The sequence below is a fragment of the Phyllobates terribilis genome, unplaced genomic scaffold (genome assembly GCF_046119375.1).
Source record: "Phyllobates terribilis strain yellow unplaced genomic scaffold, ASM4611937v1 Scaffold_3__8_contigs__length_932513732, whole genome shotgun sequence".
NCBI lineage: Eukaryota > Metazoa > Chordata > Amphibia > Anura > Dendrobatidae > Phyllobates > Phyllobates terribilis.
In genome coordinates this window covers 67,933,339-67,960,462 of record NW_027362763.1, presented here as the reverse complement: position 1 = coordinate 67,960,462, position 27,124 = coordinate 67,933,339, and the positions used below count along the sequence as shown (strand labels likewise).

Here is a 27,124-nt window from a genome sequence, read left to right as displayed (position 1 = left end):
GCTGGACAACCAGGTTCAACACGTGAGCCATACAAGGCACGTGTGTGACATTGCCCCGGCGAAGGGCCGCACCCAGGTTTGCAGCATTGTCGCACACGGCCTTCCCTGGTTTCAGGTCCAGTGGAGACAGCCATTCATAAAATTGGTTCTCCAGAGCTGACCACAACTCCTCAGCTGTGTGACTCACATTTCCCAGACATTTCAAAGTAAAAACCGCCTGATGACGTTGAGCCCTACTGCCAGCATATTAAGGAGGTGTGCAGGATCTCTTCTGCGCAGTTAGAAAGCTTGTGGCATGACCAGACAGGCTTTGGGTGCAGGTGGAAGACCGAGAGGAGGTTGAGGAGGCAGAAGCAGTGGAGGAACTTTGACATAAAGAGGATTGACGCACAACTCGTGGGGACGGCAAGACTTGGACAGCAGCCCCTTGTCCTGCTGTCACCATAGTTACCCAGTGCCCAGTCAGCGACATGTAACGCCCCTGTCCATGCCTACTCGTCCAAGTGTCTGTGGTGAAATGCACCCTGTCACACACAGAGTTTCTCAAAGAAGCGGTGATGTTGTGTGCGACATGCTGGTGGAGCGCAGGCACACCTTTCTTTGAGAAGTAGTGCCGACTGGGCATCTGGTACTGGGGCACTGCGACAGACATAAGGTCTCGAAAATCCTCTGTGTCCACCAGGCGGAAAGGCAGCATTTCTGTAGCCAAGAGCTTGCAGATGGTGAAATTCAACCTCTTAGCTTTCTCATGGCTAGGAGGAAATGGTCTTTTACTTGTCCACATCTGAGGGACCGAGGGCTGGCTATTGTGCTTAGACGGCGTTGATAAGGGTGTCCCCGGCAAACTGCCGGTCTGTGAGGAAGATGCAGGCGGACATGTTAGGTTGCCTTGATCCAAAGGTGGTGCTATCGATGTCGGACAGCGCTCAACACCAGCTGGTGTTACCACCTCCAAAGAAAATGATGACCTGCCAATCACGCTGGCTGTTGCGGGTAAAGAGGTGGCAGGTCTGCGCCCCAAAACAGGTGTGACTGCTGTCCCCCCAGTCACAGAGGATGAAGAGGCCGCGGATGCACAAGATATGGCAGACGGTGGTTGGCCCGGCCGGCTAGGCCGCATTGTAGCACACTGAGCTTCCCACTGCAACTTATGCTTCATGTCCATGTGCCGGTTCATGCATGAAGTACTCAAACTATGTATTTTTTGGCCTCTACTTAGCTTTTGCTGACAAATGTTACAGATAACACGAGTTGGGTCATCTTTATCGATCTGAAAAAATGCCCAGGCTATGCAAGGCTTAGCACCCATGCGACCTGAAGAGCCACCACGACTTGTGGTGAGAGGCAGAGTTGTGTTTGAGGATGCAGTTGTTGACGTGCTTCCAGTACTACGTCTCTGTCCAGGAAGGCGCAACCTGACCTCGTCGTCACTAGCATCTTCCTCCACCTCCTCTGCTGACCTCATCTCTTGGCTGACTGTGGGTTGACAGTAAGTGGGATCTCCAACCTCATCATCATCACCCTGTGTGTTATCACACCCGTCGTCCTCAGAGCCAACCTGTTCCTGCCCTGACAAAAAACTAAAGTTGTCGCTCCAATCAGGTATTTGAGTCTTATCATCGTCTTCCTCATTGTCTCCACCAACAGGAGCTACAGTTTGGGAATGAGGGTCTACATTATGGTCAGAACCTTCTGCGTCTGGTCCTGGATCCGACTCATAAAGATTCTGGGCATCAGTGCAGATCATTTCCTCGTCTGGATTCACAGAAGCGCTGGAGTCGACCTCTGATTCCCAGGCTATAGTATGAGTAAACAGCTCTGCAGACTCAACCATCTGTTCTACCTCATACTCAGACGGGCAGCTGGAGATTTGGGAGCTGTGAGGAAGCAAGTGCGATTTGGGTGACACCTTTGAGGACTGGAGTATTTGTGATGTTGAAGTTGATGTGGAGGAGAGCCCACTTAAAGGAGCACTTGATATCCGTTGAAGCACCTGCTGTTTTTGTGCCTCATCTGGAATTTGTAGCGATTGGCGTGGCCGTAAGAAAGGGATCTTATCATATTGTCCGCTAAAAGAAGTAGACATTTTAGTTTGGCTGGAAGATGGTCTTTCTTCTGCAGATGTTACTGTTGCTTTAACACCTACCCCACGGACACAACCTTTTTTCCCCTTCCCAACACGCCTATTCCCCTTTCCACCAGCAGCAGGCCTTTTTCCACTCATTTTGGTGGTTAACTAATTCACAACTCTGGAGTTGTTTGCACAAAAAAACAATGGATGGTAACCGAGCAGAGCTGAGTGGCCAAACTGTGGTATTAGGCCAAAACTATTGGCTGGGTTAGATGCAGAAAAAAATTATATTCAATTTGCAACCTGATGGAGGTCAGTATAGATGGACTAATACAACAAGTCCCACACACAGCTAGAAGCCCAATATTTTTTCAGAGGTAGATGCAGAAAAAAATATATTCAGTTTGCAACCTGATGGAGGTCAGTATAGATGGACTAATACAACAAGTCCCACACACAGCTAGAAGCCCAATATTTTTTCAGAGGTAGATGCAGAAAAAAAAATATTCAGTTTGCAACCTGATGGAGGTCTGTATAGATGGATTAATAGAACAAGTCCCACACACAGCTAGAAGCCCAATATTTTTTCAGAGGTAGATGCAGAAAAAAATATATTCAGTTTGCAACCTGATGGAGGTCAGTATAGATGGACTAATACAACAAGTCCCACACACAGCTAGAAGCACAATATTTTTTCAGAGGTAGATGCAGAAAAAAATTATATTCAGTTTGCAACCTGATGGAGGTCTGTATAGATGGATTAATAGAACAAGACCCACACACAGCTAGAAGCCCAATATTTTTTCAGAGGTAGATGCAGAAAAAAATATATTCAGTTTGCAACCTGATGGAGGTCAGTATAGATGGACTAACAGAGAAAGTCCCACACACTACTAGAAGGCCAAATATTTTTTCAGAGCTAGATGCAGAAAAAAATTATATTCAGTTTGCAACCTGATGGAGGTCTGTATAGATGGATTAATAGAACAAGACCCACACACAGCTAGAAGCCCAATATTTTTTCAGAGGTAGATGCAGAAAAAAATATATTCAGTTTGCAACCTGATGGAGGTCAGTATAGATGGACTAATACAACAAGTCCCACACACAGCTAGAAGCCCAAAATTTTTTCAGAGGTAGATGCAGAAAAAAATATATTCAGTTTGCAACCTGATGGAGGTCAGTATAGGTGGAGTAATAAAACAAGTCCCACACACTGCTAGAAGGCCAAATATTTTTTCAGAGCTAGATGCAGAAAAAAATTAGATTCAGTTTGCAACCTGATGGAGGTCAGTATAGATGGACTAATACAACAAGTCCCACACACAGCTAGAAGCCCAAATATTTTTTCAGAGGTACTGTAGATGCAGATAAAAATTATTTTTAATTTGCAACCTGATGGAGGTCAGTATAGATGGACTAATAGAGAAAGTCCGACACACTGCTAGAAGGCCAAATATTTTTTCAGAGCTAGATGCAGAAAAAAATTAGATTCAGTTTGCAACCTGATGGAGGTCAGTATAGATGGATTAATAGAACAAGACCCACACACAGCTAGAAGCCCAATATTTTTTCAGAGGTAGATGCAGAAAAAAATATATTCAGTTTGCAACCTGATGGAGGTCAGTATAGATGGACTAACAGAGAAAGTCCCACACACTACTAGAAGGCCAAATATTTTTTCAGAGCTAGATGCAGAAAAAAATTATATTCAGTTTGCAACCTGATGGAGGTCTGTATAGATGGATTAATAGAACAAGACCCACACACAGCTAGAAGCCCAATATTTTTTCAGAGGTAGATGCAGAAAAAAATATATTCAGTTTGCAACCTGATGGAGGTCAGTATAGATGGACTAATACAACAAGTCCCACACACAGCTAGAAGCCCAATATTTTTTCAGAGGTAGATGCAGAAAAAAATATATTCAGTTTGCAACCTGATGGAGGTCAGTATAGGTGGAGTAATAAAACAAGTCCCACACACTGCTAGAAGGCCAAATATTTTTTCAGAGCTAGATGCAGAAAAAAATTAGATTCAGTTTGCAACCTGATGGAGGTCAGTATAGATGGACTAATAGAATGATGCTATGCCCAAAAGATTTTACTTCACTAGGTGCAGTAAAAAAATTGGTATTCTATACACAGGTGGTATATCTTGCAACACAAATAGGCTACTCCACTGACTAACACACTCTGCAATAGGCCAAAAAGGATTAGCTTTGCTAGATTCAGCCAAATGCTGTGAAAAAAACTTGCACAGCACTGGCACAGACCTGCCTGGCAAAAACTGATAGGAACTGATGTAACCTAGTCCTGAAAAGGACTCCAATTACAATTAGTCTTTACTCCCACAACCTATCTATTTAAGAGCACAGACCTGCCTGATAAAAGTCGTAGGAAATGCTGTAACCTAGTCCTTAAAAGGACTGCAATCACAACTATTCCCTACTCCCAAGCTATCTGTATATTTGTGTGAAAATTGGCTTGAAATTAACAAGGTATAGCGCACACAGCAACAGCGGTGCCGTCTAACACGCAGCTGCAGCAGTGAGAAAATGGTGGCGACGGGGAAAATGGCTTGGTCTTATAGGGCAAGGACATGTGACATACACTGCCAATGACACATGCCGTTGCTTGTGTGAAAAAAAGCACTTCGCTCCGTGTGTGCGCTGCTGATAGGCTGACAGATTGCACCTCCCCACTGTAAATGCGGGAAAGAGAAAAAAAAATGGAGATCTTCATTGTTCCTGCAGAGATCCATCCCCTGCCCCTCCCCCCACCCCGCTGTACACTCAAACTGCGTATTAACATTAATTTTCATCATTACTGAGAAAAAATCCAGTTATGATTTTGGTGCACGAACAGTTATCGAACATAACCTCGAACAGCCGAATTTTTCTCAAATTGTTCGTGTTCGCCGAACGGCTCGAACACCGCCCAAAACAGCTCGAATTTGAGATTGGCGAACAGTTCGAGTAGAACAACGCTCATCTCTATTAAGGAGACAACCTCGTCTCGCTCCTGTATTCCAGAAACCTGCCTCCCAATGAGCAGTTCCCCGGTCACGCTCACCTGAACCCATGCAGATTGACCAGACCAAGATATTCAAGTCTCGCCAAGATACTCGCCGAGCCGAGGGGAGCTGCTTCTACTGTGGCAGTAAGGAGCATCTGATACGTTCCTATCCGGTGAAGCCGGGAAACTCCAGTGTCTATGACCACTCGGAGAGGTCGTGCTAGGCAATGAATATATTCTCTCCGTCCTTGACTCTTTCTCTTTCTGTTTCCAGTGGAGAGACCCGCTTCTTTGAGACCACCTACCTGGATTCTGGAGCCGCTGGGAATCTCATTTCTCAGGCCCTTGTGGAGTGGTATCAGATTCCTACCAAATGCCTGCCCGAACCATTGGCAGTTGCTTCAATGGATGGGAGACTCCTTCCGAAGACCATCTTGCTCATCACAGAGCTAGTGACCCTGCAGGTGGTAATGCTGCACTCGGAGAGAATCTCCTTTCATGTTCTATCCAGACTCTCTCACTCCCTATTGCTAGGTCTACCCTGGCTACAAAGTTATGAACCCATCCTGAATTGGCGTTCCGGTGAGGTGCTCCGTTGGGGGCAGGATTGCCATGAGACCGGCCTGGTTCAGGTTCGTCCGGCTCAACCTCCGTCTTCTCCGGCTAATCTGCCTGGTCTGCCGGCACCCTGCTGGTCCTATGCAGACGTCTTTAACAAGAAGGAGGCAGAGACACTTCCACCTCATAGGCTATATGATTGCCCAATCGACCTGGTACCCGGTGCTTCTCCTCCCCGTGGGCGAATCTACCCCTTGTCGCTACCTGTGACCCGGGCCATGTCTGAGTACATTGAGGAGAATCTTGCTAGGGGATTCATTCAGAAATCTACTTCCCCGGCAGGAGCAGGATTATTCTTCGTTGAAAAGAAAGACGGCCACTACGGCCGTGTATCAACTACAGGGGCCTAAACCTGATCACCATCAAGAATAAGTACCCCCTGCCTCTTATCTCGGAGCTGTTGGACCACCTAAATGGCGCGAAGATGTTCACCAAGCTCGATCTTCGTGGGGCGTACAATTTGGTCCGGATCCGCCAGGGAGATGAATGGAAGATGGCATTTAACACTCGAGATGGTCACTATGAATACCGCATGATGCCACGGTCTCTGTAATGCTCCAGCCATCTTCCAGGAGCTAGTTAATGACATCTTCCGAGATCTCTTGTATTCTTGCATAATGGTGTAACTGGATGATATCCTGGTCTTCTCTCCGGATCTGCCCACACACTGGAGGAATGTTTGTCATGTTCTGCTTAGGCTCCGGCAGAATCGTCTCTATGCAAAATTTGAGAAATGACTTTTCGAACAGACTTCCCTTCCGTTCCTGAGATATATTATCTATGAGACTGGTCTTTGGATGGATCCTGAGAAGGTTTCTGCTGTCTTAAAATGGCCCCGACCTGAGGGGTTGAAGGCGATTCAGTGATTCCTGGGCTTCGCAAATTATTACCGCCTCTTCATCCCTCTTTTCTCTTCCAGGACCGCTCTCAACTCCACGCTCACCTGTATGGGAGCGAATCCCAAGGAGTGGACTCCCGAAGCAGAGGAGGCCTTCGTCTCCCTAAAACAAGCCTTCTCCTCTGCCCCTGTGCTGCACCATCTGGATTGTAACAAGCAGTTCTTCCTGGAGGTTGATGCTTCCTCCTCCGGAGCTGGAGTGGTGTTCACCCAGAAATCTCCATCCGGAAGAATGGTAACCTGCGGCTTCTTCTCCAAGCTCTTCTCATCCGAGTGCAAGTACTCCATAGGAGGTCATGAGTTGCTGGCCATCAAATTGACACTGGAGGAGTGGCGCTACCTGCTGGAATGTGCTCTGCACCCGGTAGTCATCTACACAGACCACAAAAACCTGGTCTATTTACAAAACGCCCAGAGACTCAATCCACGTCAGGCCCGGTGGTCTCTGTTCTTTGCCCGATTCTGCTTTACTCTATATTACCGCCATGCAGACAAGAACGTTAAAGCCGACGCTCTGTTCCACTCATTCCTGTCCTCTGATCAAGAGGAGGAGCCTCTGCATATCATCGACCCCTCCAGAATAATGACTGTGGACCCGTTAGACCTGTCTCGTCTTCCACCTGGTAAGACTTTTGTAGCTGTTCCAGATCGTAAGAAGGTTCTTCTCAGGGGTCATCCGTCCAAATTAGCCGGCCATTCTGGCCAGAGGAAGACCTCCCTGCTCATCGCCCGGCATTACTGGTGGCCCTCTCTATGCAAGGATGTTGCGGATCTCGTTACGGCTTGTTCCTCCTGTGCCCGTAACAAAGTTCCCAGGCATCTTCCCGCTGGTCATCTCCTGCCCTTACCTGTACCTTCCACCCCGTGGCAACACATAGCTATGGACTTTATTTCAGATCTCCCTGTTTCTGCCAGTTGTGCTGTCATTTGGGTGGTCGCTGACCGCTTTTCTAAAATGGCTCACTTCATCCCTCTGCCTGGTCTCCCGTCCATATCTGAGCTGGCTAAGGACTTCATCCAGTACATCTTTCGTCTCCACTGCCTTCCCCTCCACATTTTGTCTGATCACGGGGTTCAGTTCACTTCTCGCTTCTGGAGAGTGTAAGCTGCTGGATGTCACCCTGGACTTCTCTTCTGCTTATCATCCCCAGTCCAATGGTAAAGTGGAACGTATCAACCAGGTCCTCACCAGCTTTCTCCGGCATTTCGTCAATGCTCACCATAATGATTAGGTTGAGCTCCTGCCCTGGACGGAGTTCTCCTATAACAACCATGAGTATGAGTCTTCTTCCAAATCCCCGTTCTTTGTGGTCTATGGCCAACACCCCCGGATTCCATTTCCCGTCTCCGCTTCTGTGGACAATCCTGCCACAGAGTCTCTCGTCAGCGAATTTTGTACCATTTGGGAGAACACTAGATCCACACTTCTTCTGTCCTCTGACCGGATGAAGAAACATGCCAATAAGAGACGTCTGGATCAACCTCAATTCCGTCCGGGAGACAGGGTCTGGTTCTCCTCCAAACATGTTTGGCTCAAAATACCATCATATAAGTTGGGTCCACGGTACATCGGTCCGTTTGAGGTTCTCAAGCAAATCAATCCCGTGGCTTACAAGCTAAGACTCCCGGCCACCTTACGGATTCCCAACTCCTTCCATGTATCTCTCCTCAAACCATTTGTTCTTAATTCTTTTTCTGACAATTCAGGTACCACCCCAGCTCCGATCTCCGCTGAGGACGTTTATGAGGTAGAGAACATTTTAGCCACCAAAAGGGTAAGAGGAAAAACCTTTTTTCTGGTGGATTGGAAGGGGTTTGGCCCAGAGGAGAGGTCTTGGGATCCCAGGGAGAACATCCATGCCCCCCTTCTTCTTAAAGAATTTCTTGCAGGCCTAAATAAGAGGGGGAGTAAAGGGGTGGCACTGTAGCATCGGCGTCTCTGCCCTCTGCTAGGCAGAGACGCCATCTCCCTTACCGCCGCGCTCCTGCTCTGGTGTCTTCCGGCCTCCCTGCTGCTGCTGCTGATGCATGCAGCTTCCCAGGCAGTGTGTTTAGGGCGCGCCACTCCCTTCCTCTTAAAGGGGCCACGTGCGCCATCCGAAAAAGTCTCCGGCCAATGGCCGGAGGACTCTCCCTATTTAAAGCACCTCCTCCAATATGGAGGTGCCCATGCAAGGTTGTTGCTTTGTGATATTTACTTTGCTTCAGCCCTCAGGTCCTCTGTAAGTCAGTCTTGTCCGCCAGTCTGATCTTCAGTCCAGTCCGCCAGTCTGACTACTTTCCAGCCGACAGTCTGCCTTCAGTCCAGTCCGCCAGTCTGTTTATGGACTCTGCTTGCCGGGAAGCACCTGCCTGTTACCTGCTGTGCCCGATTGCCTGCCTTTACCTGCCATGCCCACCTGCCTGCTTACCTGGAAGCACGTGCATGTTATCTGTTGTGCCCACCAGCTTGCCTACCCGGAGCACCTGTCTGGCTATCAGCTGAATCAGCCAGCCTGACTACCTGGACCACCCATCAGCCTACCTGCCATGCTATTCCGCTGTACCGGTCAGTTCCTGCCTTCAGTCTCGTGGGAGTCACCTGCTCTCATACAAAGTCGGTCCCAGAGTGGCACCTGGTCCCTCTGCTCGGTCCCTCCCTGGTTCATGCAGTCAATTGAGCCGCCGTGCGACCCTGGTCAGGCCGAGTAGATACTTAGTCACCCCCTCTCGTCCCTCCTTGCACCGCAGCACAGAGGTTCCACCACCCGGATCCGTAACAAGTCCTCTTCTGATCTTGGTATTGCACAGTTTGCAATGACCATTTTTTTATCGTTTGCACTTTGATTAAAGAAGTGCCAGACTGGGGAACACCTAAACCTTGGCCTGGGCACTGCATAGCATCTTCCCAGGTCAGGTCAGTGACTTCATCATCCACCACCTCATCCTTTGCTTTGATCCTCCTGACTTGTTGTTTTAGCAACATCACTCGTTGGCAACATCATCTACCTCTTGAGACACTAATTTCCGTTCCCCACCGTCAACTTATTCTGAACATGGCTGATCAAATATTTGGGCATCACTATACGTACATCATCTCCTCATATTCCTCTTAAAATATTCAGGGCAAGAGGCCAGAATCAATAAGTGGAAATGTAAATGCCTCCTTGGAGTGTGCGAGTGTTGGATCACTTCTCTCCTGAAACGTGCCATGGTGGGAGGAAGGAGGATCAGGGTGATAATTATGTGGTCCAGATTCTTGACTAGTGAGACTGGACCATGTGGAAGACAGGGTGATACTAGGAAAAATACTGCACAGAAAAAATACAGCCTTACCAACCCCAGATAAAATTATCAATGCACTAGCAGGATGCAGCAGACCCCTATGTTAAAGGTATAGCATTTACCTTGGTGGCTAAAAAATTCAATTTTGGTCTCATCTGACCACAACAGCTATCTCCATAAATTTTGGGAGTGTCTTTTGGCAAACTCAGTATAAGCCTTCCATTATTGTAGTGCTGGCGTCCCTGCCCTCTGCTAGGCAGGGACGCTGCTCCCCTCACCGCTCTGCTCCGTGCCCGGCGTCCTCTCCCCGCTCTGCTGTCAGCGCGCGCTCCTTCCCGGCGTCCTCCTCCCGCTCTGCTCTCAGCTCGCGCTCCTTCCCGGCCCCTGTGCTTAGGGCGCGCGCGCGCGCGCTCCCCTCCTCTTAAAGGGGCCGCGCGCGCCGTCCTAAGGAGTCCCCGGCCAATGGCCGGAGGACTTCATCATATATAAGGCACCTCCTCCAAAATGGAGGTGCCCGAGCAATGTTGTTTGCACCTGTGTCTCACCTGTGCTTCAGCCCTCAGGTCCCGCTGCCAGTTACCTGCCAGTTTCCTGCCAGTTACCTGCCTGATTCCTGCCTGAATACTTGTTACCTGTCTGCCAGTCTGACGTCCGACGGTCTGCCTTACTACTCCTGTCAGTCTGTCTAAAGGACCAGCCTGCCCGCTCACCTGGGAGCACACATCAGCTACCTGCCTGCTTTCCTGAGGTCCGACGGTCTGCCTTACAACTCCGGTCAGTCTGTCTATGGACCAGCTTGCCCGCTCACCTGGGAGCGCTTCTCCGTTACCTGCCTGCTTGCCTACCTGGAGGCTCCGCCGTCACGTGCTGTGACCACCAGCTATTCCAGACTCTTGCCCGCTCACCTGGGAGCGCTTCTCCGTTACCTGCCTGCTTGCCTGCCCGGAGGCTCCGTTGTCACGTGCTGTGACCATCAGCTACTTCAGACTCTTGTCCGCTCACCTGGGAGCGCTTCTCCGTTACCTGCCTGCTTGCCAGCCCGGAGGTTCCGCCGTCACGTGCCGTGACCACCTGCTATTCCAGAGACTCTCGCTTGCTCACCTGGGAGCACACATCTACCATCTGCCTGCTAGCCTACCCGGAGGCTCTGCCATCACAGGTCGTACCTACCCTTTACCCAGAGACTGCCCTGATCACTTGCCGTATCTCCCTGTCCGTTCATCCAGAGACTGCCACCCGCTCCCTTACAAGGGCCGCCCCCTTGTATAGTAGCTCAGAGGTTCCGCCTCCCAGACCCGTTACAGTTTGCTCGGGCCATGGAACCCGGTGGCACCCAAGCTCCCTCGCTCTCGGACCTCTGTCTTGAATTGTCCCGTCAGAGGTCCCAACAGGAGTCCATCCTGGGTCACCTGCGGAATGTTAATACTCGCCTGAACACTCTGTCTGATCCACCAACAACCTCCGCCAGTGCCATATCTTGCAATCCGGCAGCTCCGCTGCCCACTAATACCATGGTATCCTACCCCGGACCCCGGCTTTCTGCACCTCCTCGCTTCGGAGGCGACTCCGTCCAGGCTCGGGGCTTCTTAAATCAGTGCACCCTGCATTTCGAACTTTTGTCCTACCAGTTTAACTCCGACCGGGCCAAAATTGCCTTCATCATGTCCCATCTCACCGGGGAGGCCCTGGCCTGGCTAAATCCTCTATGGGAGAGAGGAGACCCCCTGGTGTCCAACTTGCCTGCTTTTCTCACGGCTTTCCGGAAAGTCTTCGACGAACCCGGACGGAAGACCTCATCTGCATCATCGTTGCTACGCCTCCGTCAGGGGAGTCTCACCGTGGGCCAATATGCCATACGGTTCCGTACCCTTGCCTCGGAGTTGGCCTGGGATAACGACGCTCTGGTTTCCGTCTTCTGGGAGGGTCTGTCCGGCCGTATTAAAGATGAACTTGCCGGTCGGGACATTCCTACCACTCTCGATGACTTAATAACTCTTGCCACCCGGATTGACCTACGGTTCCAGGAGCGTGCCAGAGAGGTCACCCGTGAGAGGAGGTTACCACGTCTAGCTCCTACTTTTCAGAAACCCGTCACTCCTTCTGTCTCTAACCAGGTACACCCTCCTGAGCCTATGCAGGTCGACCAGACCAAGATGGTCAAGACCCATCAGGACTTACGCCGTGCCGAGGGGACCTGCTTCTACTGTGGCAGTAAGGAGCACCGGATCCGTGCCTGCCCGGAGAGGTCGGGAAACGCCTGTGTCTAGGTTCGCTCAGAGAGGTCCACCTAGACAAGAATAAATCCTCTCCATCCCTGCTGTTGTCAGTTTCAATCGTCTACGGGGAGAACCGTTATTTCGAACTAGCCCAACTGGACTCTGGAGCAGCCGGGAATCTTATTTCACAGTCCCTGGTAGAGAAATACCGCATCCCCACCAAACCTCTGGCTGTACCCTTGTCTGTGGCTGCCGTGGATGGGGGTCTCTTACCACGCCCCATCCAACTCATCACCGAATCCATTACTCTGCAGGTGGGAATGCTGCATTCTGAGAGTATCTCCTTTCATGTTCTGCCTGGACTCTCTCACGCCCTCTTGCTAGGTCTGCCTTGGCTCCAGAAACATGCACCCGTGCTTGACTGGCAAACCGGAGAAGTCCTTCGCTGGGGACAAGACTGTCATAAGACCTGCCTGGTTCCCGTCCATCCCGTCCGTCCCTCTCCTACCCCAGCTAATCTACCTGGACTTCCAATTCCTTATTGGTCTTATGCTGATGTCTTTAATAAAAAGGAGGCAGAGACATTACCCCCTCATAGACCATACGACTGTCCCATCGACCTGTTACCCGGTACTACTCCTCCCCGTGGGCGTATTTATCCTTTATCCGCTGCTGAGACCCGGTCGATGTCCGAATATATTGAGGAGAATCTGGCCAGGGGATTCATCCGGAAATCTACCTCCCCGGCGGGAGCAGGCTTCTTTTTCGTCAAAAAGAAGGACGGCTCTCTCCGTCCCTGTATAGACTATAGAGGCCTAAACCAGATCACGGTGAAGAATAAGTATCCCCTTCCGCTCATTCCAGAATTATTTGATCGTCTGAGGGGGGCTAGAATCTTCACCAAACTAGACCTCCGTGGGGCGTACAACCTGGTTCGTATCCGTCAAGGGGATGAATGGAAGACGGCATTCAACACCCGGGACGGCCACTATGAATACCTGGTAATGCCCTTTGGTCTCTGTAACGCTCCTGCCGTCTTTCAAGAGTTGGTCAATGACATCTTCCGGGACCTTCTCTACTCCTGCGTAGTGGTGTACCTGGACGACATCTTGGTCTTCTCTCCGGATCTCCAGACTCACCGGAGGGACGTTCGTCAGGTCCTGCTCAGGCTCAGGCAGAATCACCTCTTCGCTAAATACGAGAAGTGCCTCTTTGAGCAGACCTCGCTTCCGTTTTTGGGCTACATTATTTCTCAGACCGGCCTACGAATGGATCCAGAGAAACTGTCTGCCATCGAGAAATGGCCTCGACCGGAGGGGCTGAAGGCCATTCAGCGGTTCCTGGGCTTCGCCAACTACTACCGCCTCTTCATACCACATTTCTCTTCCCGGACTGCCCCAATTTCCGCGCTCACCCGTAAGGGTACTAATCCCAAAGAGTGGCCGCCCGAAGCAGAAGAAGCCTTTCTTTCCTTAAAACAGGCCTTCTCTTCCGCCCCGGTGCTGCATCGCCCGGACGGCAACAAGCAGTTCTTCCTGGAAGTGGACGCCTCCTCCTCTGGAGCTGGAGCGGTACTTACTCAAAAATCTTCTTCCGGGAGGATGGTAACTTGCGGCTTCTTCTCTAAACTCTTCTCCTCCTCAGAGCGCAATTATTCCATAGGAGATCGAGAGTTATTGGCCATCAAACTGGCATTGGAGGAGTGGCGTTACCTGCTTGAGGGGGCTCTTCACCCGGTAATAATTTACACTGACCACAAGAACTTGGCTTACCTCCAGCATGCCCAGAGACTTAACCCACGCCAAGCCCGGTGGTCCTTGTTTTTTGCTCGTTTTGATTTTGTCCTTCATTTTCGCCCGGCTGACAAAAACGTCAAGGCGGACGCCTTGTCTCGATCCTTTCTGGTATCTGATCTCGAGGAAGATCCGAAACACATCATCGATCCCGCCAGAGTAATGCAGGTGGCTCCCGTGAGTCTAAATCGTCTCCCTCCCGGAAAGACGTTCGTATCAGTACCTGATCGGGAGAAGATCCTTCACTGGGGTCACTCGTCTAAACTGGCTGGCCACGCTGGTCAGAAGAAGACCCTTCAGCTTATTTCCCGGCACTACTGGTGGCCTACCCTGCACAAGGATGTAATAGACTTTGTTTCTGCCTGTGTGTCCTGCGCCCGCAACAAGGTTCCGAGACATCTGCCAGCCGGTCGCCTCCTTCCGCTCCCAGTACCTGCTGCACCCTGGCAGCATATTGCAATGGACTTCATAACTGACCTCCCACTCTCTGCCGGTTGTACGGTCATTTGGGTGGTCGCTGACCGCTTCTCCAAGATGGCTCATTTCGTTCCCCTGCCAGGCCTCCCGTCTGCACCCGAGCTAGCTAGAGACTTTATTCGTCACATCTTCCGTCTTCATGGCCTGCCCCTCCACATCGTGTCGGATCGTGGGGTACAGTTCACCTCACACTTCTGGAGAGCCACTTGTAAACTACTAGACGTCACCCTGGACTTCTCTTCCGCTTACCACCCACAGTCCAATGGTCAAGTGGAGCGGATCAATCAGAACCTGACCAGTTACCTCCGGCACTTCGTTAATGCCCACCATTCTGACTGGGTGGATCTCCTACCATGGGCCGAGTTCTCTTACAATAATCACGAGAGCGAATCCTCCTCCAAATCCCCGTTTTTTGTAGTCTTTGGTCAGCATCCTCGGATTCCTTTTCCTGTCTCCACCTCGGTGGACAACCCGGCTGCGGAATCTCTCGTTAGCAAATTTTCCTCCATTTGGGAGAGTACCCGATCCGCACTCCTTCAGTCTTCCGAGCGTATGAAAAGACACGCTGACAAAAAACGTCTGGACCCTCCTCAATTCCGTCCTGGGGATAAAGTCTGGCTCTCGTCCAAATATGTCCGGCTCAAGATCCCTTCCTATAAGTTAGGGCCTCGGTTCATCGGCCCACTGGAGGTCATCAGTCAGATCAACCCGGTGGCCTATAAATTGAAACTCCCGGCCAACTTACGGATCCCTAACTCCTTCCATGTATCTCTCCTCAAACCTGTGGTACTTAACTCTTTTTCCAAGTCTACAGGTACGCCTCCTGCTCCGGTTTCTGCTGAGGACGAGTTTGAGGTAGAGAACATTCTTGCCACCAAAAGGGTAAGAGGAAAGACCTTTTTTCTGGTAGATTGGAAGGGGTTTGGTCCTGAGGAGAGAACGTGGGAGCCCCGGGAGAACATCCATGCCCCTCTCATCCTAGCTAAATTTCTGTCTGGCCTAAAAAAGGGGGGGCCTAAAGGGGGGGGTACTGTAGCGCTGGCGTCCCTGCCCTCTGCTAGGCAGGGACGCTGCTCCCCTCACCGCTCTGCTACGTGCCCGGCGTCCTCTCCCCGCTCTGCTGTCAGCGCGCGCTCCTTCCCGGCGTCCTCCTCCCGCTCTGCTCTCAGCGCGCGCTCCTTCCCGGCCCCTGTGCTTAGGGCGCGCGCGCGCGCGCTCCCCTCCTCTTAAAGGGGCCGCGCGCGCCGTCCTAAGGAGTCCCCGGCCAATGGCCGGAGGACTTCATCATATATAAGGCACCTCCTCCAAAATGGAGGTGCCCGAGCAATGTTGTTTGCACCTGTGTCTCACCTGTGCTTCAGCCCTCAGGTCCCGCTGCCAGTTACCTGCCAGTTTCCTGCCAGTTACCTGCCTGATTCCTGCCTGAATACTTGTTACCTGTCTGCCAGTCTGAGGTCCGACGGTCTGCCTTACTACTCCTGTCAGTCTGTCTAAAGGACCAGCCTGCCCGCTCACCTGGGAGCACACATCAGCTACCTGCCTGCTTTCCTGAGGTCCGACGGTCTGCCTTACAACTCCGGTCAGTCTGTCTATGGACCAGCTTGCCCGCTCACCTGGGAGCGCTTCTCCGTTACCTGCCTGCTTGCCAGCCCGGAGGCTCCGTTGTCACGTGCTGTGACCACCAGCTATTCCAGACTCTTGCCCGCTCACCTGGGAGCGCTTCTCCGTTACCTGCCTGCTTGCCAGCCCGGAGGTTCCGCCGTCACGTGCCGTGACCACCTGCTATTCCAGAGACTCTCGCTTGCTCACCTGGGAGCACACATCTACCATCTGCCTGCTAGCCTACCCGGAGGCTCTGCCATCACAGGTCGTACCTACCCTTTACCCAGAGACTGCCCTGATCACTTGCCGTATCTCCCTGTCCGTTCATCCAGAGACTGCCACCCGCTCCCTTACAAGGGCCGCCCCCTTGTATAGTAGCTCAGAGGTTCCGCCTCCCAGACCCGTTACAGTTTGCTCGGGCCATGGAACCCGGTGGCACCCAAGCTCCCTCGCTCTCGGACCTCTGTCTTGAACTGTCCCGTCAGAGGTCCCAACAGGAGTCCATCCTGGGTCACCTGCGGAATGTTAATACTCGCCTGAACACTCTGTCTGATCCACCAACAACCTCCGCCAGTGCCATATCTTGCAATCCGGCAGCTCCGCTGCCCACTAATACCATGGTATCCTACCCCGGACCCCGGCTTTCTGCACCTCCTCGCTTCGGAGGCGACTCCGTCCAGGCTCGGGGCTTCTTAAATCAGTGCACCCTGCATTTCGAACTTTTGTCCTACCAGTTTAACTCCGACCGGGCCAAAATTGCCTTCATCATGTCCCATCTCACCGGGGAGGCCCTGGCCTGGCTAAATCCTCTATGGGAGAGAGGAGACCCCCTGGTGTCCAACTTGCCTGCTTTTCTCACGGCTTTCCGGAAAGTCTTCGACGAACCCGGACGGAAGACCTCATCTGCATCATCGTTGCTACGCCTCCGTCAGGGGAGTCTCACCGTGGGCCAATATGCCATACGGTTCCGTACCCTTGCCTCGGAGTTGGCCTGGGATAACGACGCTCTGGTTTCCGTCTTCTGGGAGGGTCTGTCCGGCCGTATTAAAGATGAACTTGCCGGTCGGGACATTCCTACCACTCTCGATGACTTAATAACTCTTGCCACCCGGATTGACCTACGGTTCCAGGAGCGTGCCAGAGAGGTCACCCGTGAGAGGAGGTTACCACGTCTAGCTCCTACTTTTCAGAAACCCGTCACTCCTTCTGTCTCTAACCAGGTACACCCTCCTGAGCCTATGCAGGTCGACCAGACCAAGATGATCAAGACCCATCAGGACTTACGCCGTGCCGAGGGGACCTGCTTCTACTGTGGCAGTAAGGAGCACCGGATCCGTGCCTGCCCGGAGAGGTCGGGAAACGCCTGTGTCTAGGTTCGCTCAGAGAGGTCCACCTAGACAAGAATAAATCCTCTCCATCCCTGCTGTTGTCAGTTTCAATCGTCTACGGGGAGAACCGTTATTTCGAACTAGCCCAACTGGACTCTGGAGCAGCCGGGAATCTTATTTCACAGTCCCTGGTAGAGAAATACCACATCCCCACCAAACCTCTGGCTGTACCCTTGTCTGTGGCTGCCGTGGATGGGGGTCTCTTACCACGCCCCATCCAACTCATCACCGAATCCATTACTCTGCAGGTGGGAATGCTGCATTCTGAGAGTATCTCCTTTCATGTTCTGCCTGGACTCTCTCACGCCCTCTTGCTAGGTCTGCCTTGGCTCCAGAAACATGCACCCGTGCTTGACTGGCAAACCGGAGAAGTCCTTCGCTGGGGACAAGACTGTCATAAGACCTGCCTGGTTCCCGTCCATCCCGTCCGTTCCTCTCCTACCCCAGCTAATCTACCTGGACTTCCAATTCCTTATTGGTCTTATGCTGATGTCTTTAATAAAAAGGAGGCAGAGACATTACCCCCTCATAGACCATACGACTGTCCCATCGACCTGTTACCCGGTACTACTCCTCCCCGTGGGCGTATTTATCCTTTATCCGCTGCTGAGACCCGGTCGATGTCCGAATATATTGAGGAGAATCTGGCCAGGGGATTCATCCGGAAATCTACCTCCCCGGCGGGAGCAGGCTTCTTTTTCGTCAAAAATAAGGACGGCTCTCTCCGTCCCTGTATAGACTATAGAGGCCTAAACCAGATCACGGTGAAGAATAAGTATCCCCTTCCGCTCATTCCAGAATTATTTGATCGTCTGAGGGGGGCTAGAATCTTCACCAAACTAGACCTCCGTGGGGCGTACAACCTGGTTCGTATCCGTCAAGGGGATGAATGGAAGACGGCATTCAACACCCGGGACGGCCACTATGAATACCTGGTAATGCCCTTTGGTCTCTGTAACGCTCCTGCCGTCTTTCAAGAGTTGGTCAATGACATCTTCCGGGACCTTCTCTACTCCTGCGTAGTGGTGTACCTGGACGACATCTTGGTCTTCTCTCCGGATCTCCAGACTCACCGGAGGGACGTTCGTCAGGTCCTGCTCAGGCTCAGGCAGAATCACCTCTTCGCTAAATACGAGAAGTGCCTCTTTGAGCAGACCTCGCTTCCGTTTTTGGGCTACATTATTTCTCAGACCGGCCTACGAATGGATCCAGAGAAACTGTCTGCCATCGAGAAATGGCCTCGACCGGAGGGGCTGAAGGCCATTCAGCGGTTCCTGGGCTTCGCCAACTACTACCGCCTCTTCATACCACATTTCTCTTCCCGGACTGCCCCAATTTCCGCGCTCACCCGTAAGGGTACTAATCCCAAAGAGTGGCCGCCCGAAGCAGAAGAAGCCTTTCTTTCCTTAAAACAGGCCTTCTCTTCCGCCCCGGTGCTGCATCGCCCGGACGGCAACAAGCAGTTCTTCCTGGAAGTGGACGCCTCCTCCTCTGGAGCTGGAGCGGTACTTACTCAAAAATCTTCTTCTGGGAGGATGGTAACTTGCGGCTTCTTCTCTAAACTCTTCTCCTCCTCAGAGCGCAATTATTCCATAGGAGATCGAGAGTTATTGGCCATCAAACTGGCATTGGAGGAGTGGCGTTACCTGCTTGAGGGGGCTCTTCACCCGGTAATAATTTACACTGACCACAAGAACTTGGCTTACCTCCAGCATGCCCAGAGACTTAACCCACGCCAAGCCCGGTGGTCCTTGTTTTTTGCTCGTTTTGATTTTGTCCTTCATTTTCGCCCGGCTGACAAAAACGTCAAGGCGGACGCCTTGTCTCGATCCTTTCTGGTATCTGATCTCGAGGAAGATCCGAAACACATCATCGATCCCGCCAGAGTAATGCAGGTGGCTCCCGTGAGTCTAAATCGTCTCCCTCCCGGAAAGACGTTCGTATCAGTACCTGATCGGGAGAAGATCCTTCACTGGGGTCACTCGTCTAAACTGGCTGGCCACGCTGGTCAGAAGAAGACCCTCCAGCTTATTTCCCGGCACTACTGGTGGCCTACCCTGCACAAGGATGTAATAGACTTTGTTTCTGCCTGTGTGTCCAGCGCCCGCAACAAGGTTCCGAGACATCTGCCAGCCGGTCGCCTCCTTCCGCTCCCAGTACCTGCTGCCCCCTGGCAGCATATTGCAATGGACTTCATAACTGACCTCCCACTCTCTGCCGGTTGTACGGTCATTTGGGTGGTCGCTGACCGCTTCTCCAAGATGGCTCATTTCGTTCCCCTGCCAGGCCTCCCGTCTGCACCCGAGCTAGCTAGAGACTTTATTCGTCACATCTTCCGTCTTCATGGCCTGCCCCTCCACATCGTGTCGGATCGTGGGGTACAGTTCACGTCACGCTTCTGGAGAGCCACTTGTAAACTACTAGACGTCACCCTGGACTTCTCTTCCGCTTACCACCCACAGTCCAATGGTCAAGTGGAGCGGATCAATCAGAACCTGACCAGTTACCTCCGGCACTTCGTTAATGCCCACCATTCTGACTGGGTGGATCTCCTACCATGGGCCGAGTTCTCTTACAATAATCACGAGAGCGAATCCTCCTCCAAATCCCCATTTTTTGTAGTCTTTGGTCAGCATCCTCGGATTCCCTTTCCTGTCTCCACCTCGGTGGACAACCCGGCTGCGGAATCTCTCGTTAGCAAATTTTCCTCCATTTGGGAGAGTACCCGATCCGCACTCCTTCAGTCTTCCGAGCGTATGAAAAGACACGCTGACAAAAAACGTCTGGACCCTCCTCAATTCCGTCCTGGGGATAAAGTCTGGCTCTCGTCCAAATATGTCCGGCTCAAGATCCCTTCCTATAAGTTAGGGCCTCGGTTCATCGGCCCACTGGAGGTCATCAGTCAGATCAACCCGGTGGCCTATAAATTGAAACTCCCGGCCAACTTACGGATCCCTAACTCCTTCCATGTATCTCTCCTCAAACCTGTGGTACTTAACTCTTTTTCCAAGTCTACAGGTACGCCTCCTGCTCCGGTTTCTGCTGAGGACGAGTTTGAGGTAGAGAACATTCTTGCCACCAAAAGGGTAAGAGGAAAGACCTTTTTTCTGGTAGATTGGAAGGGGTTTGGTCCTGAGGAGAGAACGTGGGAGCCCCGGGAGAACATCCATGCCCCTCTCATCCTAGCTAAATTTCTGTCTGGCCTAAAAAAGGGGGGGCCTAAAGGGGGGGGTACTGTAGCGCTGGCGTCCCTGCCCTCTGCTAGGCAGGGACGCTGCTCCCCTCACCGCTCTGCTCCGTGCCCGGCGTCCTCTCCCCGCTCTGCTGTCAGCGCGCGCTCCTTCCCGGCGTCCTCCTCCCGCTCTGCTCTCAGCGCGCGCTCCTTCCCGGCCCCTGTGCTTAGGGCGCGCGCGCGCGCGCTCCCCTCCTCTTAAAGGGGCCGCGCGCGCCGTCCTAAGGAGTCCCCGGCCAATGGCCGGAGGACTTCATCATATATAAGGCACCTCCTCCAAAATGGAGGTGCCCGAGCAATGTTGTTTGCACCTGTGTCTCACCTGTGCTTCAGCCCTCAGGTCCCGCTGCCAGTTACCTGCCAGTTTCCTGCCAGTTACCTGCCTGATTCCTGCCTGAATACTTGTTACCTGTCTGCCAGTCTGAGGTCCGACGGTCTGCCTTACTACTCCTGTCAGTCTGTCTAAAGGACCAGCCTGTCCGCTCACCTGGGAGCACACATCAGCTACCTGCCTGCTTTCCTGAGGTCCGACGGTCTGCCTTACAACTCCGGTCAGTCTGTCTATGGACCAGCTTGCCCGCTCACCTGGGAGCGCTTCTCCGTTACCTGCCTGCTTGCCAGCCCGGAGGCTCCGTTGTCACGTGCTGTGACCACCAGCTATTCCAGACTCTTGCCCGCTCACCTGGGAGCGCTTCTCCGTTACCTGCCTGCTTGCCTACCTGGAGGCTCCGCCGTCACGTGCTGTGACCACCAGCTATTCCAGACTCTTGCCCGCTCACCTGGGAGCGCTTCTCCGTTACCTGCCTGCTTGCCTGCCCGGAGGCTCCGTTGTCACGTGCTGTGACCATCTGCTACTTCAGACTCTTGTCCGCTCACCTGGGAGCGCTTCTCCGTTACCTGCCTGCTTGCCAGCCCGGAGGTTCCGCCGTCACGTTCCGTGACCACCTGCTATTCCAGAGACTCTCGCTTGCTCACCTGGGAGCACACATCTACCATCTGCCTGCTAGCCTACCCGGAGGCTCTGCCATCACAGGTCGTACCTACCCTTTACCCAGAGACTGCCCTGATCACTTGCCGTATCTCCCTGTCCGTTCATCCAGAGACTGCCACCCGCTCCCTTACAAGGGCCGCCCCCTTGTATAGTAGCTCAGAGGTTCCGCCTCCCAGACCCGTTACAATTATTATTGTGTAAATAAACACTTTTTTCTTCCAATCTTCAATAAAGGCTTATTGTGGTCGTATGAACAGATACATTAGTCTCAGCTTGGGAACTCTATAGCTCCTTCAGGGTTACCTTTGGTCTTTGTACTGCCTTTCAGATCAATGCCCTTCTTGCCGGGCTGAAAGTTTTAGAGGTTTGCCCTTTCTTGGCAGGTTTGTTGTGGTGCCATGCTCTTTCGATTTGATAATGGATTTGATGGTGCTCCGGGTGATCATCAAATATTGGGATATTTTTTTATAACCCAACCCTGACTTGTAATTCTCAAGAACTTTATCCCTGACTTGTTTGGAGATCTCCTTGGTCTTCACAGTGTTGTTAGGTTAATGGTACCTCTTTCTTAATGGTGTTGCAGCCTCTGTGACCTTTCTGAAAGGGTGTGTATATATTAAGAGACCATGTGACACTTAGATTTCATACAGGTGGACTTCCTTTCACTAAGCATGGGACTTATGAAGGTAATTACTTGAATGATAAATTTTTAGGGGCTTCATCACAAAAGGGGTGAATACATATGAACATGCCAATTTTTAGCTATTTGATCCCATAAATTAAATTTATGCCTATATTTTTCTCATTTCAATTCACCAACATAGATTATTTACTGCTGATGCATCGCACAAATTGGATAACAAAAATATTTAAACACAGGTTTCAATATAACAAGATATGTAAAAAGCCAAAGGGGGTGAATACTTTCGCAAGCCACTGCATAGTCTGCTGTCATTAGGATAATGATAGAGCTTTGGTCAATAGCTAAGGTGGGGGAGTAGAAACGATTGTTTAAATGAGAAATAGACATTGCAGATGTTGGCTAACTGTTTTTCTAGAAAGTATATGAGTAATGCTTCAGTTTTTCTCATAATTATAATAATTATCTGCAATTTTATGTCATTGTCTATATAACATTTTACTAACCACTAGCATTTATTTTTTAATAAAATTAAGGGAAAACCAGAATCTAAGTTATATTATCATGACCAAAATCTGTCAACTCTGGTGGTAGACCTGTTTTCTGCTGGTATGGAGACGACTTCAACCACTCTGCGATGGGGATTACTATTAATGATGAAATATCCTGAAATCCAAAGTAAGGGATTCATGTCACATCATTATAAATGAAATGATTTAAGACTACCCAAACTTAATAAGGAAATGCAGTGTGATATACAAAATTAGAGAAAATGTGATTGTCTTATCTGATAGGCCAATTATATGCAATATGGAATAAAGTTATAGATTTTTTTATATTTGTACTATTAGTCTAAACTTTAGTATTATGTAAGTAATTAAGTATTCTAACTATATAAATATAATTTGTGGTACCATAATGGGCTATACAGCTACCCCATAATAACGCAAATGATATGAAATATCTGAATTCCTGAATTCATCAAAACAACTATTTTTTAATGAAGTATGCATTCATAATGGTCGTAATGTCTTATTTAATTGTACAAAGACTATAGTTAAATTGTTCTCATTTAAAATGACACATCTTTTTTTTACTCAACAGAAAAAGTTCAAGATGAGATTAAAAATGTAATCGGATCTGCTCAACCGAAAACAGAACATAGGAAACAAATGCCATATACGGATGCTGTGATTCATGAAATTCAAAGATTTGGTGATATTGTACCTGTAAACCTTCCACATTCAACAATTAGAGACATGACCTTCAGAGGTTATTTTATTCCAAAGGTGATTTGAAATACAATGTTTTCTCATATAACATGCCCTTTTGTATTTAATAATAGGTGGGCTGGACATTTTTGGTGCAAAGACCTCTATTATTGACAATTTGATGACGTGATCAGATTTTTTTTAAATTACTGAAAGCTTTAAATTTTGTAAGATTTTTTAAATCGTGGCATAAAATGCAGAATGTTTAATTTTGCCTATTATTCGCTTAATTTTTAAAACATCAAGATTTTTTTTCTGTTAAAAGGAATCAGCAAGCAAATGCTATGCACTGTATTGTCCAATATGCTTTTTGGATCAGTTTTGTATTAGGGTCTTCTGATTCTGCTTGAAGTCACTGAATGATAAAATACATGAAAAAAGATATAAGTAGCAATCTGTCCCAGTCTAATGATGGAAATACAGATACAAGTCTTGCTAAAATGCAGCCATCTATCTATGTGTCCATCACCAGACCAGCAAGGAATGAAGGTTCATACTGAGAAATATGCAATAAACATTATTATTCTAAAATATAATATCATTTTTAATGCGTACAAATAAGACAGTTCAGGGAGCTACGATCCAGTTTGGGCTTTATAATATGATGAAGATTTCATAGCTATCATTGTTTCTCTTCAAAGCCATTGGCTATGAAAAAGCAACTGAAACCATAGTAATCAGCTGTAATTGATTAGACAACCTAGCACCCAGTGTTCAATTGTTGTGTAATGTCACAATAGGCAAAATAAATCATTACATGGATCCTATTGAAATAAATGAACCACTAATGTAATGCACTTATGTGAGAGACATATTTTATTGCCATTTTATTGTTATAAATTTAATTATATTGGCACTTACATTGTATTTTTATACTAGGGCACAGTTGTTATCCCATTGCTGCACTCTGTGCTTAAAGATGGATCTTGCTTTGATAAGCCAGAAAAGTTTTATCCAGAACACTTTCTTGATTCAGAAGGCAATTTTAAGAAGAATGAAGCCTTTATACCATTTTCACTAGGTAAGACGGATGGACAACCATTTCTGTTTAACCAATGGAGAAGAAAATGTCTTGTTAATTTAATACATGAAATGTTACTATATGTTAACTATTAGCTAAAGTATCCATTCTTACTATAGTATTATTGTACTGTAATGGGACTTCCAGTGTCAGGATATACATGCACGTTACCAGAATTTGTGGAAAATTAATATGTTCCCTTGAAAAAAAATGGAAGTTTGTACAATATCTCTGGTAATTATTAAGAGGTGGTCTCTTGAAATTTATCTTAGGGCCCCCCGTCTATGAGACATAATGATGAGTTCCCCTGTAAGACGGCTCCAACTTGGGTATACTGGAGTCATCCGTGTGTTATATCGATGGTGTTGCAGCAGAATTTGTTGCTATTTACTTTAATACTGCATTTTCCCTACAGTGAGAATTAACAGGACCTACCTACCTTTTGCCATTTTTTAGTATTTATTTTCATAACATTTATAAATACTGCAATACATTTTCTTTATTAAGTGACATAAGGAATTTTTGACCTGATTAAGTTGTATTTACATGGGCAGATTTATTCCAATAGTGAATTTTGATTGGTGCTCGTTTAATGCTTTTTTTTTACACTGACCAATATAAACTCTCATCATCAGATTTTTTTTTATGTAATCTGAGCACAGCATGATGAAGGGGCAGAGGCCCTGATACCTGCAATATGTAACTTACTGTTCTGCATGCTGTCATTTTCATGCATCATTGTTTTCCCTGCTGCACGTCTAGCAATGCTTAGAATGCTGAGCCCTCTATAACCCAACCCACACCACTGATGGCCAATTTTCTGCTTGACGGAAAGCAGCTAATTAGTGATGGGGGCAGAGTTACACAGAGCAGAAGGACTAGGAGGCAGGAGACTTCAAGTCCTGTAATGATAATCTCCTGCTGATAATACACTGATTTTGTTGTCAGTCCCTACATCATGCTGCTCTCAGATTACATAGCAAAAACCTACTGACCTATTTCTTTTAATACCTTAAACAGTCCAATTAGCTGAAGAATGAACAGATCGGTGATATGTTTAGATAAGTCAATGATCAGATGACTATTGGCCCACATAAATGAGTCTCTAGTTACCACAATCCTACTACCCCATATGCCAAGTCTCTGTTACTTGTACTTTGTGGATGGCTATTATATTGTCTTTTTCTATTGTATCCAGGTAAAAGAAGTTGTGCCGGAGAGAACTTGGCAAAAACGGAGCTTTTCCTGTTCTTCACAACCTTATTGCAGAACTTCACATTTCAGGCCCCGCCAGGTGCTGAGCTCAACCTCAATCCAGCCGCGGGGTTCACTAACGCTCCTATACCCCATAAAATATGTGCGATTCCTCGCAGATAAGACAGATCTAAAGCCATATCAGGGTTGTATTTCTTTAAAGAGCATATTCTTTTTTACTTATTTTAATACACCTAGAGAATTATGTCATAATACTGTACATATTGTGCAATATTAATTTATGAAACTTTAAGATTTTACAATTAATAAAAAAATATGTCAAATGTTGCCTTTTCATTTTATAGTGGTAAATAAATTAATGTTAAGATGTCACAATTGTATCGAGCCATATAGCTTTATTTACGCCGTTGTAAAAGAGAAATGAAAAAAATACAATGTCAGAATTTTTCTTATTCCTTCCCATAAAGAGGTAATAAAAGTTAGTTAATAATAAGGTATCTGTACCCTAAATTGGTGCTACGGGAAAAAAATGCCTTCAAAAAGTTATGGTTCTTGCAATGCAACAATGAAATAAACAAAAAAAATCTAAATTCTCCAAAAAGTCCAAAATTGTCTGGTTTTGAAAGGGGTTAAGGCTACGGCAATGAGTATCACAAAGTTCTACATGAAAAAATAGCTGGGTACCACCGCACCAACTCAACTCTTCATCCTCTTCCAACTCATCGACAGCTGTTTACTAATAGTAACCAAAGTTAACTTTCCCTCATCTCTACTTGAAGGCATGGGGTGCATCCCAGCGCAATGTATTATGGACATCTTTTTGCTCCTTGAACTTTACAGATGAATTTCAATAGTAGAAAAGTTAGGTTCTATCAGATGCTTGCAACTTGTATTACCAAAATAAGTAGAGCTTCATTCCTTTCCTTGTTAGCTTATGTATTAGCTACAAAAAGGAAAATATGAAAATCCAATAAAATGTATCGTGTAAAAAGTGGTAAAATTGACGTGTTTCCGACTTTGAACCATCAGCTAAAATGCACCTGGGTATGTTGGATTTCAACTTTAAAGAAGAAGAGAAGGGATACAGCAGGTCAAAGACTCAATGAGTTAAAAGACGTCAAAAATGCAATTTAATAGGGTATTTTCAGGTGCAGTTCTAATGTCGCTGCCACTAGAGGTCCTCAGCAGGATTGTTTTTAATCTACTCCATTAGCGATGACTACTTCTGTAGTCACTACATTTCACTTCAAATTGAGATTCTCATTTGGCTTTTAATCTAAGTCATATTGCACGACTCGTTAAAGGGTCAATTGTGACTTGTAGGATTGCTGCTTCCAATAGGTGGCGCTATAGAGTTCAAGCCCTCTTTTTCTCTGAAGAGGCAATTTGCATATTAGATTTCACTTCAGA

The 27,124-nt window shown here is 48.7% G+C and overlaps 1 protein-coding gene across 2 annotated transcripts in view; it reads left to right on the top strand.

Moving 5' to 3' along the window:
- The window catches only part of LOC141258818 (cytochrome P450 2C23-like), an 83,420-nt gene extending 57,383 nt beyond the window's left edge, over positions 1 to 26,037 (top strand). For both annotated transcript variants that reach the window (XM_073673974.1, XM_073673975.1), the window contains 4 exons: positions 22,744 to 22,885; positions 23,312 to 23,496; positions 24,358 to 24,499; positions 25,698 to 26,037. In XM_073673974.1, coding sequence (XP_073530075.1) covers positions 22,744 to 22,885; positions 23,312 to 23,496; positions 24,358 to 24,499; positions 25,698 to 25,876 — 648 coding nt within the window. In that variant the 3' untranslated portion in view covers positions 25,877 to 26,037. The remainder of the gene's footprint in view (positions 1 to 22,743; positions 22,886 to 23,311; positions 23,497 to 24,357; positions 24,500 to 25,697) is intronic.
- Positions 26,038 to 27,124: the final 1,087 nt, after the last annotated feature.